At 37.7% G+C, this 14,613-nt stretch overlaps 1 protein-coding gene and 1 pseudogene across 1 annotated transcript; one reads left to right on the plus strand and one right to left on the minus strand.

Annotated features, from left to right (window-relative positions):
* Positions 1–1,366: 1,366 nt before the first annotated feature.
* LOC103323196 (receptor-like protein kinase ANXUR1 pseudogene) lies at positions 1,367–4,578 on the plus strand (annotated as a pseudogene).
* Positions 4,579–9,771: 5,193 nt separating this feature from the next.
* HCF107 (high chlorophyll fluorescent 107) lies at positions 9,772–14,303 on the minus strand. Its single transcript, XM_089046374.1, has 8 exons — positions 13,718–14,303; positions 13,448–13,591; positions 12,137–12,442; positions 11,961–12,020; positions 11,533–11,778; positions 10,926–11,036; positions 10,508–10,684; positions 9,772–10,391 (listed from the first exon to the last, which is right to left on the minus strand). The coding sequence occupies exons 1-8, from the start codon at positions 14,252–14,254 to the stop codon at positions 10,056–10,058; spliced, it is 1,917 nt and encodes a 638-aa protein (XP_088902500.1). The 5' UTR covers positions 14,255–14,303; the 3' UTR covers positions 9,772–10,055.
* Between the last annotated feature and the right edge of the window lie 310 nt (positions 14,304–14,613).

The following is a 14,613-nucleotide window of genomic DNA, read 5'->3' on the forward strand; positions in this document are numbered from 1 at the left end:
GTATATAAGTGTGATACTTTTTTTTAATGCAATTTATCGGCTACATTACATGTAAAAAACAAGCATACAATAGTCGACTATGATAGTAAAATCTCTTTCATTTGCACCATAATTTATTTTTTTTGGTGACAAAGAACTATATATTGAAACAAGCATCATCATCCTTTGTTTCTATCTTAATAACAATATTGCAACCCTTTAAAAGACACAAAAAGTTTGAGTACTTGTAATTGTGTTTTTCCTTAATTAGTTTTTGATTGTGAGGTACTTTGAGTACCAATTACATTACTTGTTAACAAGAAATAATAAAAACAACCGAAGAAAAAAGGCAGCACAATCACTTAAAAGTGGACTGCATGGGAGTATGGGCATTAGCTTCCATTCTTATGAGAAAAGCCCTTTTATGATGTTTCTAATACTCTATGCAACATTCTATGTGTGTGTGACAAAAAAAAGTGTATTTCAAAATCTCATAGTTCGAAAAAAATCATTCGAGCTAAGCTTGTGAACCTTGATATTCGGTTTGACTCGACTCATCTACACCCCTATGTAAGAAAAAATGATTTACAGTAATCATTTTTATACATTGTTAAACATTATTCTTGCACTATTATAGTGGTGAACCTTATGTAATCATATTTTGTTATAATTTATATATAATTATAATGCCAAGATGAGCTATTACCTTACACAATTTTATCAAGATCTGACCTAAGTTCTATGTAATTAATGTGATATAAAGTGCCTTAACAAATCAAATAGGGATTATAAATATGAATTAGTATAATATATAATTTGTCTTATATAGTTATTTATTTATGAATATTGTATATGTGTAGAAACTTAGACAATGGCGCAAAATCCAATAGGTCTCCAAATGATCTGATTTTGAATATGATCTTAATTAAAAAAAAGAAAAAAAGGATTATACATGTTTTTTTCTTTTGTGTAGAGAAGGATTATACTTAGCTTCTTATAAAATTACCAAAAAGACGAATTTAGTGTGTCATGGATATGATTTTGCGTGCAGGAGCCTTAGATTGTCTTAATTTTGATGTTAGACCGTTTCATTATTATAATGACCCTTTGTGGCTAGTTTGTATTTGCCATTTATGGTTAGTGACTTTTTTTGCTATATTATAAATGCAATTTCATAATTTCTATATAAAAAAAAAATGTGTGACGGATGTTATGCCTTGTGATTGGGATTTCAATTGACCCATGCAGTGCAAGCATACATATCACAAACAAAACCAAAGTATAATTCGGATTCATTCATCAATCCACTCGGTGAATGAATCACCACTCAAAATCAAACCTAAAGAAACGCCAAGGCAGTCAATGCTAAACACCATTTACCGTTTCTCTCTCTAACCCAATTACTCTCTAACCAGTAACTACCTCCTATCGTAACGTTCCCTAGACCCTGGACCCAAAAAAAAAAAAAATAAACAACAGAGAAAAATGAAAGCAAAAACACATCTTGATTCGTAATTCTTGCATATCATCCTGAAATTCCCAGGTAAATTTGTAATCTTTACTTTTCATGAAAACCAGAAGAACCCATCTGGATTTAATACAGTTATTGTAATTGAACATCAGGAAAGTACAGGAAAACATTCTCTCATTGTTCTTGTTCTCCTGTACTATGTTTTCCCCTGTACCATACATATATATTGATCTTGTTCTTCCTTAACCTTTCAGCTCTTGAATTCTCCATCAAAAGGGTTTCTCTTTTCAGCAATGATCTCCAAAACCCATATCTTATTTTCTCTGATCTTGTTATCTTTCTCATTAAACACCGTTCATGTTCATGGCAAAGACTCTGATTCTTACGTCATTTCTTGTGGCTCTTCAAGTGGAGGCACCGATTCCGATGGCCGCAAATGGGCCTCAGATTCCCAGTTTCTTACGTCCTCCGATAAATCGAACACGGCAACGGCCCAATACCAAGACCCTTCTCTGCCTTCTCAAGTTCCATACATGTCTGCAAGAATTTTCAACTCTGCATCGTCGTACAAGTTCTCTGTTTCACCCAAGCAACGCCTTTTGGTCAGGCTCCATTTTTATCCAACTTCCTATAACAGCCTCGAGCCTTCCAACTCATATTTCGACGTGGTTGCAAATGGGTTTACTCTCCTCCACAATTTCAGTGCCTCCATTACAGCCCAAGCTCTCACACAGGCCTATATCATGAGAGAATTCTCACTCATTCCTCCCCAGTCTGGCAATCTCAACATCACATTCATACCCTCTTCACAGCATGATAAATCCTATGCTTTTGTCAATGGGGTTGAGGTCATCTCAATGCCTGCTGATATGTTCAAGCCTGCAAACTTGATCGGGTTCCAGGACCAAAATGTCGAGGTCCAGAGCTCTTCCCTTCAGACCATGTTCAGGCTCAATGTTGGTGGACAGTTTATTCCTACAACCAATGATTCAGGGCTTACAAGGACATGGTACGATGATTCGCCATACTTGTTTGGTGCAGCATTTGGGGTCACATCTGAGGCTGGTAAAAATGTTAGCATTAAATATCCTCCTGAAGTGCCAGGCTATATTGCACCTCTGAATGTGTACAGCACGGCTAGGTCAATGGGACCGGACCCCAAAATCAATCAGAATTACAATCTCACATGGGTTTTCTCTGTTGATGCCAATTTTACATATGTTGTTAGGTTCCATTTTTGTGAGCTTCAACTTACCAAGATTAATCAGAGGGTGTTTGATATTTTCCTCAACAACCGAACAGCACAGCAATCTGCGGATGCGATTGCTTGGGCAGGGTCCATAGGAGTGCCAGTTTATAAAGATTATGCAACTGTTGTTAATGATAGAGATGGTGATGAGGAAATATGGGTGGCATTGCATCCATCTGTGTCAGAGAAGCCTGAGTATTATGACTCAATTCTTAATGGTTTGGAGATCTTTAAGCTCAATGACACACGTGGGAACTTGGCAGGCCCAAATCCTGAGCCTTCGAAGATGCTTCAAGAAGCCGAGGCTGCTGCAGCTAGTAATTTTTCTCCTCCGCCGGAATCCAAGAGCAAGGGTGAAGTAATTGGAATAGCTGGTGGGGCTGCTGGCGGTGCGGCTGTAGTTGCAGCAGTGTGCTTTGTCGTGTACATAAAGAAGAAGAGAAAGAATGGAATGGAGTCTGGGATGGGTGCTTGGTTGCCCCTTTATGGTAACTCTCACACATCAACTATTTCTGGCAAGAGCAACACTGGTAGCAGCCACCTTTCAAGTCTGGCTGCTGGTCTATGTAGGCATTTTTCATTGTCTGAGATAAAACATGGTACCAAGAACTTCGATGAATCTCAAGTTATTGGGGTTGGAGGGTTTGGGAAGGTTTACAAAGGCATTATTGATGGAGGGACCCAAGTGGCTATAAAAAGATCGAATCCATCTTCGGAGCAAGGAGTTAATGAATTCCAAACTGAAATAGAGATGCTTTCAAAGCTTAGACACAAGCATTTAGTCTCTTTGATTGGTTTTTGCGAAGAAGACGGCGAGATGGTTCTTGTTTATGATTACATGGCTAATGGGACTCTAAGGGAACACCTATACAAGAGCAACCAACCTCCCTTGTCATGGAAGCAAAGGTTGGAAATTTGCATTGGAGCTGCTAGAGGATTACATTATCTTCATACTGGTGCCAGGTACACCATCATCCATAGAGATGTGAAAACCACAAACATTCTATTGGACGAGAATTGGGTAGCTAAAGTGTCTGATTTCGGGCTATCAAAAACAGGTCCTAATATTAATCAAAATCAAACCCATGTTAGTACAGTGGTGAAGGGGAGCTTTGGGTACTTGGACCCTGAATATTTCCGCAGGCAACAATTGACAGAAAAATCTGATGTGTACTCTTTTGGGGTGGTTCTGTTTGAAGTCCTGTGTGCAAGGCCAGCGCTTAATGCTACATTGCCAAAGGAACAAGTTAGTCTAGCAGATTGGGCTATACATTGTCGAAAAAAGGGAATTCTCAGCGAAATTGTCGATCCACATCTTAAGGCAGGACCCCCTATAAATCCTGAGTGTCTGAAAAAGTTTTCAGAGACAGCTGAGAAGTGCTTAGCTGATCATGGACTTGAACGTCCTTCAATGGGTGACGTGCTTTGGAACCTCGAGTTCGCACTTCAACTGCATGAAAACCCTGATGGAGAAGCAGTTGTTGCTCAAGATAAAGCAAATGATGCTTATGCAATTCACAATTCCACATTGACCATCGAGGAAGAAAGCACTGCAAGTGAGGCTACTGTAGAAGATTTAAACACAAGTGCAGTTTTTTCACAAATAGTGAATCCAAGAGGAAGATGAGGCCAATCATGTAAACTATGCCTCGGTCACCTCTTTTTCTATATTGTTTTGTTTTCTGGCTAGGAACTTTCTTTAAGTAGGCTGTCTATTGATATAATGCCTCTTCAAATTTTTGTTTTTCACCTTGGTAGATACAAGAAGACAGAATGGAAACTATTGCAGAAATTTTTTGGGGCATGATCCCATCTCTCCACCTGGTAAATACCTATTTTTATTTATTTAAGGAATTTGTCAATTCTTGTTCAATTCTTGTTTTGGTTTCTGTATTTGAAGGAAAATAATGTGGCTTTCAAGTACCATGTGTTAAATATGCCAATACCAATCAGATACGGGAAAAATGACAACACAACTCATGTAAGCATGTAAGCTTGTAAATTATAAAGTTGAAGACAAACATAAAGTAAGCACAGGGGAAGCATTTAAACACAGACACCAAATGTTCTGAACTGCATAATACTATTTACAGAATGATTACAAAAATAACAATTTGGTTTCCTTTTTGTTGTTCCATCACAACTAGCATGAAGAAGGGCATTTTCAAAACCCCTTTTTTTTGTACAAAATTCAATACCCCATTTATAGGCAAAGAATAAAAGAGTATCTCCAATCATTCATTCTGCTTTTTTTTAGGTCAACATTCATTCTGTTTTCTACTTATCTGTACTTGAGCTCTGGTTGCCAAAGCCACAGAGAGAGAGAGAGAGAGAGAGAGAGAGAGAGAGAGAGATAACATAAACTATTGGTGGCTAAGTCTCAAAATGATCACCCTAAGTAGAATGTGATAGTTGCGAGGGCTAAAATATAATTAGCAAATAAACTTTGCGGACTTGAAAGCAAGGGGGTACATGAAGGTGTTGGAGTAAGTAAAGCTGATGAGCTGATGGGGCTTCAAAGGCTGTCCGTTGTTCACCAAGCAATCATCAAAAGAGAGCCTCCTGAACTCAGCTGGGTTCATAACTTCTGTAGAGGCAAACTGACCACAGTGGACGTGGATGTCTGAAGCAGCACAGTCAAAAGAACACTCGTTCGCAATCTGTACGCTGTACTTTGGGATCCCAGTCTCTGAAATTTTCCCTTGTGAGATGCTTATGTCTCTGGCTTTGCAACCCCCTAATATTTAATGAAAGAGTAATTAATAAAAGCAACAATTAAACAAGAGAAAATTAACATGGATATATATTATACATCTTGATGTAGAAAGCAGAGCTAGGGTTTGCAGTACCAGAATGTGCTCCATATAGATTGCAGGATATAACCATGAGCATCATCACCATGTAGGAGAAGCACAAATGAAAAGAGGCCATGATGGTTTTTTAGTCAGAAAGTGAGCCTGCAAACAGAATTGGCTTCTCATGATGTCGCTTTTTTCAAAAGTGCTTAATATAGAAACCAATCAACAAGACAATTATAGAGGGACTGTAGTGTATAGTCACAAGGAAATGTCACTCATATATAATAGAATAATACTAGTCTTACCACATTTTTTATACCACAATTTTATACCACATGATGTGGCAGCTGATGTGTATATACCACATCATGTAAAATACTAGTTTTTGTTTTTCTAATTTTATTTATTAAAATACACTTCATTCATTTAATTGATGTGACATATGATATGGATATGCCACATCATGTGGTATAGAAATGTGGGATAATAATGTGGTAAGTGTAGCATTACTCTATATAATATATCAATCACTAAATCCTCATCATAATCTTATTGGGTGCAAATGGGTATTCCGCATCAAATGCCATCCTGATGGCGCTATTGACCGATATAAGAGCACTTCTAGTAGTTTGCTCTTTGCCATGGCAAAGGGGAGGTTAGGGCAACCACTATTCACGTGAATAGTGGGTGGCTGCCCTTGCAAAATGTTGTGGTGTTTTCACCAATTGCCATGACAACAACTATTCATATGAGATATGATGAGAGAAATTTGTATAGAGTTTGGTGTGGGAAGTGAAAACTATAACTAAGTATTTATTTATTTATTTTTAAAAAAACTGAAAATTTTGTTTTTTTTGTACCCGGACTTGAACTCGAGCTCATCTTGCCTGAGTGGCCGGTTTTGTGGGCCCAGCAATTGCCCTGGCCAGCCCTTGCTGCTGGAAACTGTTTTTGGGCCTAAACCACCCCCCCATCCCTTATTGTTGGAAGTGCTCTAAGGCCCGTTTGGTGGTTAAAGGGTTTCATCAACACCCTGACATTGATTTGCATTGACTGCAGTGATTCCCTTATAAGGCGATGCTAGAAGAACTTAAATTAATGGATGGATGATCGACGGGGAATGTTTTTCCCCTCATTACATGCTTCACACGCTGGACCTAAGAAGGCCTTATGTTGATCCGAATGGAAACTCTAACACTCAAGAACATATAAACAAAGTAGAAATTGTTAAAGAGCTTCACAAAACACATTACCTGGAAAGGGGGGAAGTGAAAATATTATATAAAAAGGAAAAGGAGAAACAGAAAACATGCAACCGGATAGAATTGAAAAGAAAAAATAAGGCTTGCTGAACTCATGTCGAGCACTCATATATACAGTGATAATTGGTTTCATTCTTTGTTCACTGAACTTTACCTTGCCTTCCCCAACAATCAAGTCAGTTGAGTTTCAGATTACCTTGTATGCTTGGTGTAGCCATCTATTTATAATCACCTCGTTGTTAGGGTTTTGTAAAGAATATTTTCTATTTGGAAGGAAAATATTCTTTCCCTTAAATGGAGAGATTGAGTAAATTAGGGATTTCAATCAGAATCAAATCCCAAATTGATGATAATATCTCCCAATTTTGGCCTAAATAATCCCCAATAAATAGGCCTGATTATTGACCTAGAAGATATTCTTTTTGTCCACATAGCACCTTGTGATTGGAAGTCCGAAATATTTCCTCCCACAACCAAATTATATTTTACCATGACAGGGAGCAGCAGCAGCAGCCATTCAATGCACAATGGCAAGACCTGTTTTACCATGACCGTACGGTCCATCCCATATTATAGCTTTCACAAAACTGTTCCCAAAACAGACAAAAACAGAAGAAAAAGAAGAGTAAAAGAATAAAAGAAAACACTATCTATATCAAGAATCAGATATACCATGCCTAAGTACAAATATTTAGTTGTTTTTTTAAACCAATGCCATAACTCATTACCAGCTTTGAACAAAATCACTTTTTACCCATATATTGCCCCCTCGCTGAATGATAGAGCAGCATTTCACATATATACAAGGCTAAATACAAAATAGTGTTTTTATTTTATTTTTTCACTTCACAACTCATTGGTTATACAAGCCTGGAAACTCGAACCCTTAAACGGCTCTATAAAAACTGACAATCTTCGGTTAAATTTCCTTATATTACTCTTGGATGATGTTTAGGGGTATTTCATTATCAATATTTTCATTTTTTTTTATACAGACAATATTCTATTTTAATCTATTCTAAATTATAGAAAGTAGATTCAAACTCGGATGAATAGTAGAAAATACATCCGTTTTGGTCAATTTGACTAAACTCATGTATGCCTTTATTAATAATTTCATTAACATTCGGAAATTGAGATTCTTGATCTTCTGTCTCCAAAAAGCAAAAACCTACACCAGTTGAGAATTATAATGATATAGGGGTTAATTCTGTGGGATGCCTGTTACATCTAATCAGAGTCATTCACTATGTCAGTTTCTGCAGCTCATACTCTGTTAATGTCTCCAGTTAATGGAACCATTTTTCGGTCAAAAAGCAAAATTTTCTTCTTTCTTTCTGTCTTCTCAAGACTTAGAGACGGAACCAGCATCTAGAGAAAAGACAAAAGTTCGTGACTTTCGTAGGATATATAAATTAGAATCTATATATCCTACGAAAATTGAAAATCCTACATGGATTATTTCAAAAAGGTAATCGTGTTTTCATTTCGATTTTGATTTATAGTTTGAACTGTGAGAATATGAAGGTAAAGAGTCTTATATTAAAAGTTGAGAAATCTATCAAGGACTTATAATTGGTTTTAGGGTGAAATCTCAACTTCCTTCATGATATCAAAATAGGTTAGCCAATATATGAAAGCTCAACGGCCATACGTGCTCCACGTCACCTATCAAACGGGCTCTTTAATTCCTATAGATAATTAAAAATTTACATAAAAGACATGCTTATTTGAATTTTGACATCTCCCTCCCTCGCATAGGTCGAGGACAATAAACAAAAATTCCGACATTAAAATTCTAGAAACTAACAGATGAAGGGCTTGGATCCAGTTGTAGACTAGTGCATATGCCGACCAACTTGTTTGTTTAAACAATTATATTGGACAAATTTGACAAACTAAAGCTAGCAAGGTATGTTGCGTTCCTTTTACTACTACTGCTGCTGCAGCTGTACTTCCGTTTCATGGTGCTAAGTGCTCGTAAGTGCATGTCCCTATAATCCCAGGGGAAGACTGAAGACTAGAGATGAAGAACCAGAATCACTCATGCGACTGTTCCAGTGAGTGAGAGGGGCGGTAACGATTTTCTTCAAACGTTGCGACTTGGTTATGGCCGGTTGGTTGAAGCTAGCTAAGCTAACATTAACATGGCATTGAGTGCATGTGTTGTGTGAGGCCAGTAAGAGGTATCCGTGGATGCACAAATGGTAAAGCATAGGAATTTATTTTGCCTTTGCATAGATGACAGCATGGGGGTTAGTTTATCATTTTCCACTGAAAAAATACTTAGGTGTGACAGTCACATTATCATGTGGTGTTATTCATGTGTTATCTATATATATAAAATAAAAGGCAAAGAATGGTGAAATATTCAAAATACCAGAAAATGTCATTGGTTAATGCAAACATTAAGAATTGAAATTATTAATTAAATGAGGATAATATGGTAAATTCACTTTTTTCATATTTAAAAAAAATTAAAATTAAAAGAAAAATCAAATAATGGATCCTATTTTTATGAAACACAACTACCATTATCTTTTTTAATTCAAAAATACATTTTTAATTTTAATTTTTTTTAAAAGCCTCTCGCAATCTCGGAAATGCGTGCACATAGGCTAATATATAATATGTGTGATATCTTAGAGTAACATTAATAAGTTTATATATGTATTGTAATATGAGTGAATTAGTATTACTACGTAGTTATGTAGTGGGACTGTCACACGGAAGAATTTCTCGTATGCATGGTGATAGTTGTGTTTAGTTTATCAACATCATAACCAAATTCATGGTTTGATTATAATTTATAATATAGTTAAATTCATAAATTATCTTTACTTTAACTTTATCATACTATAGTAAACTTTAATGAGATTTGAGAGCATTGGAGTAGCGTTTTATCGGATCTGACACTAGATATTTATGTTGTCAAATTGTTTGTTAGAAGTTAAAACCATAATCGAAATCATGTCCGTACGTGAGCTACTAACAAATGAAATGCAAACGAGATTAACTAAAAACAGGAAAAGAGTTTACATTCCAAAATATTTTCTTTAATCATTGAAGGCTGAAGCCCAATGCAAATGGTTTTTCTGTGTTGTCCAGTAAATTACAAGTTTTACTTGCATATCAAGTTACCTTACTTCGAGGTATGAAATATACAAGGCGAGCCCTCAGCCTCAAATTTCATGATACAAACCACAAAACCCACAAGAGGCCCTGTCATGTATACGATTAAAATGCTCTAATGTTTTCTGTACTATGTAACAGGTTCTTCTCCATTTGGCAAATCACTATAATACTTTCGCTCTTGTTCTGTTTAGTACAAAAGGCCGTGAGGTTTCCATCTGAACTTCTAGCTTGGATGGGTCTAGAGATAATTTTTCTGTAACAAAAGCATCCACATCAAAACCAGTCTCACTTTCCATGTCATTTCCTTTAGAGGAAAGGCCAGCCGACTCTTCATCGGTATTATTTTCATTTGCTCCTGTTATTGTTCTCAGAGAATCCTGTTGTATTTGTTGTGAATTCTGGTCCAACTTCAAGAGACTCTTTATACGGTCAAGCGCGGGGTCTATAATGTCTAAGAATCCCATAATCCATGAAGCATCATCCACAATTTCAATGCGCTGTTGCGAGAAACAAACGAGTGTAAAAAGTTGAGGGCTTGAAGCCTTCCAAGACAAATATCCCAAACAGATAGCTTTCTCACATGTAAAATGCAGTGACTATGCTAATTACTAACCTGCTGGAAATAGAGCTCACGAATTTCCTCTGCACGTACAGAGTTTCCTTGGTTTTCCTCTAATGATGCCCATGTCATCCATGTGACATAACTCTGAGAATTTATATTAAGGGAGGACCTAAACAATCTCCTGGCAGCTGATAGGTTACCATTTCTCTGTTCTAGAACTCCCCAAGCCTACCACAGAAACAGATGGTCATTGGCAAGAAGCCTTAATAATCATACATGTGGATAATGTTTGCTGTGGTATCGATCTAAGTTTCTTCCTTAAAAATATGGCTTGTTATGTGCCATTGTCGCGAATCTTTTTTTATAAGAAACATGATAGAGAAGACCTTAAGGAAGTTGCTGTTTCAAGTATAACATAACTGAACATTTTCAAAGTATAAGAAACCAGACACCCAACTACGGTCATTACCTGCAGGCAACGAGCAGCAGTTTCACTAGTTGAGTTGATGGACAATGCTTTTTGGTATAATTTCCTTGCTGTCTCTATGTTTCCTTCTTTCCATTCCATCCATCCCCAAGCCTAAATACCCGAATATTTCACATTTAGAGAATTAGTTTTCTGTTGAATTCACAATGATGCATGCATACACAAACAAGTCCTGTAATTCCCGAAGATAAATCTGTCAGGTTATTTCAGAAAGTGGCCAATGCATAAAGGATGGAAATTACTTTTCTTTTTGGTGTAAGAAATGATGATGTGGTATGAAATAACTTTGATAAGAAGAATATCAATGGTATGCAACAAGGAAAGGTAATGGCCTGTGCAGTCCATCACTTTCTGTAGGCAACAAAAAACGCCCAATAAATGTTCTCGTATTCTCTATCATCGCTAAGTCTGACTAATTCCAATTCTGCTTTTAGTACTGTTGAAGAGCATTCATACTTCAAACAATTAGCAGCATACAAGCATCATCCACACACATAATTTATCAGGTCGTCATCTCAAACAAATAAATGGCATCAGGTTTATGATTTATGATCCAACTCAGATCTCTGTACGGATAAGCGAGTCTTACCGTCCACACTGGTTGATGCCTGGGATCCAACTCAGATGCTTTCCTGAACAACTGTCGAGCAAGATTTGCAGTTGAGTTTTTATATTCCAATAAAGCAAGGGACTGAAGCAGAACTGGATCCCTTTGATTGAGCGCGTGACCTATCTTTAAAAGCTTTCTTGCTTTGTCAACGTCACCTATATTAGCTTCAAACATTCCCCAAACATGCCATGCAAACCTATTCTTGGGGCTTGCCTGTATCGCTTTCTACAAATAGAGGTGGAAAACATCACAATCAACGCTGTAAATACAGAAAATAAAACAAAATAAACTAAACATATCCAATTTAGTAACTGAAACATTCTAAGAGAAGAACTGCAGCAAAGTCCTAATCTACAAGGAAATGGAAACTGATAGTCATGCATGATCACAGTAAAATAAACAATCACCTCAAAGAGTTGCCTGGCAGCACGATTGTTCTCCTGTTGCATCTCCAATTGAGCCCACGCCTGAATCATAAGAATTGGACAATTTACTACCAGGAAAAAGACATTTCAGCAGCCAGAAAGACATGGAAAGTTAACTTGTAACAGAGAGGCCTACGTGCAGGAGAATGATGACTTACAAGCCAACTGGCACAGCTTTTGGGATTACACTTGGTAGCCTGCCTGAACAAATATCGAGCCTGCTCATAGCGATTGGCTTTAGCTTCCAGCAATGCGAGTGTCTGGTATACGTACTCGTTCCCTCCACAAAACTTTAGACCTTTAGCAAGCAGATGCCTTGCCTTTTTTATATTTCCCTGCTTTAGCTCTAGAACTCCCCACCCATGCCAGGCAGCAATGTGCCTCTTATCAGCAACCGTGGCCGCATCAAATAATTCCCTTGCTCTCCTTGTATTTCCCATCTTATTTTCCAAAACAGCCCAGCACTGTAAACAACCACCTCAATTAAATCAATCAATCAATCAGTCCTAACAAGAACTATTCCCACATATGACTTCCTAACAAGGTACTTTCTTTCGGACTTCTGACTTGTTCATGGTTAAAAATCATCAACCAGAACTAATGATTCACCATTTTGTTCATCAATGGAAGAATATATTTTCATTTTCCAATACCAAATCTTAAAATAAGTGGTACTCATTGTGGTAACCAAATTAAATCAAAACCCTAGGTCAAATAATTCATTCCATTTAGGGATTATTTGACCTAATTGGGAATTAATTAACTTGATTGGGAGTTACTCAATTTAATTGGGGATTACCTAATTAAATTGAACGTTACCTAATTGGGTTGAAAATTGATTTGATTAATTACCACGATTCCCAATTAAATGAGGAGTTACCTAATTGAATTAGGATTTGATTTGATACCTACCATAATTAGGGATTTGATTTACCCTAATAAATCAAATCCCTAATTAGTCAAATTAATTCCAAAAAGGGGAGGAATAATTCCCTTCCATCTACGGAATTATTCCTCTGAAACCTAGCCTCCAAGACCATTATAAAAGCATAGCCACACACAAGGGTTGAGGTATGTTGGAAATCCCTACTGAAACTCTGCAGAAAATTCCTCTCAAACCTCCTTTCTCTCTCTCTTTTACATAAGGCTCCGGCCGCCCGGTTTACAACATAAACACATCTCCGTACCCTATTAGCTATTGTTTTCTATACGATTCAATTGAACTAATTTAGGCATTGGAGGGCCTTTGGCCAACACCCCCAGGGTGTGGTCCTCTTATGGGTTCTATTTTGCAGGGAGAAAGAGGCGGCGAAGAAGAAAGGGGAATCTTCCCAATCGAATATTCTCGTAGGGAAATTTGTACACTCACTCATATTAACAAAGGCCTGCCCCACGCTTTAAAATTTCAATTTTGCATACCAGTTAACCAGTTGCACAAAGTTCAATTTGGAAAACAGAGAAAACCAAACCTGCCAAATGTATGGATTTTCTCCTTGAGTAGCTTGGCAGCCTTTCTCATAAACAGCTCGAGCTTCAGCCGTCTTCGATTGTTTGCTTAAGGCCTTCCCCAGCGCCACGTACGCTCTTCCATCTTCAGGCCAATAATATATACACTGTTGCAAACAAAGCCACTCTCAGTGAAACAGAACACTACTAATTTTAATTTTTAAACACTTCAAAAAATTCAGACATGCATAACCGCAAACACAATTGATAATTGATACTGGAAGATTATATACCTTTTCAAGTAATTTCTCTGCTTCAGCATATTGATAGTTTCTGGTCAAGATTTTAGCTCTATACAACGCCAAGTCCAAGTTCACCGACAATGGCCTCTCTTTCACACCCGATTCAGCCTTCTGTTCCGGCTCGAATATCGGCATCTTCTTCGCCAACTCGGAAAGCCCTGCATCGAGGGCTGTAGGTGCCTCCTCGCCACCTTCTCCGTCGCCGGAGACTTCCATGGCCGGCCGGCGAACCGCGAGCACTCTTTTTGACGACTCTGCCTCGAGCAGCACGGCATTGCCTTGGCTCTGGTCGTTCGAAACGGCGCCATTGGAGGAGCCTGGGAGCGGGGTCTGGTCGAGGACTGGTGCGGAGGAGTCCCGGGAGGAGCAGCGTGGAGGGGCTGAGAGGGAATAAGGGGAAGAGTGGAGGGACAAAGTGGGGATTTTGAAGGCGAACTTGGAGTGGTTGTTAGGGTTTTGGGAGGTGCAGGAGAAGACAGTGAAGTTGGGGTTTGAGGGAGGAGGAGAAGGAGAAGAGAGAAGGTGCATTTCTCTCTGTGTTTAACGGATTAAACTGTACTGTATGATCCATGTTGAAACGAATGTGAGGCGGGTAGAGGAAGAACCACTGCTTGTCCAATTACCATTATAGCCTTACAGCTCTACCATTTTTGCTTTTCAATGATTTTACAAAAAAGCTGTAGGACGACGTGTGCACTTTTGGACCCGACAAATTTCTCTACTATTTGTTTTGTGAGTATAGTAATAAACAATGACAAAGAAATAAACTGAGATTTTAGGGGGAAAAAAGCTCCATAATAAGTAGTCCAAAGATGTTAATGTATGATAAGAGAATTTTTTTTCCTTTGCTTAATAATATGTGCTTTTGTCTATTTTTTTTTTTTAGT

Source organism: Prunus mume, linkage group LG2, assembly GCF_029339155.1.
Source record: "Prunus mume cultivar Tortuosa linkage group LG2, ASM2933915v1, whole genome shotgun sequence".
NCBI lineage: Eukaryota > Viridiplantae > Streptophyta > Magnoliopsida > Rosales > Rosaceae > Prunus > Prunus mume.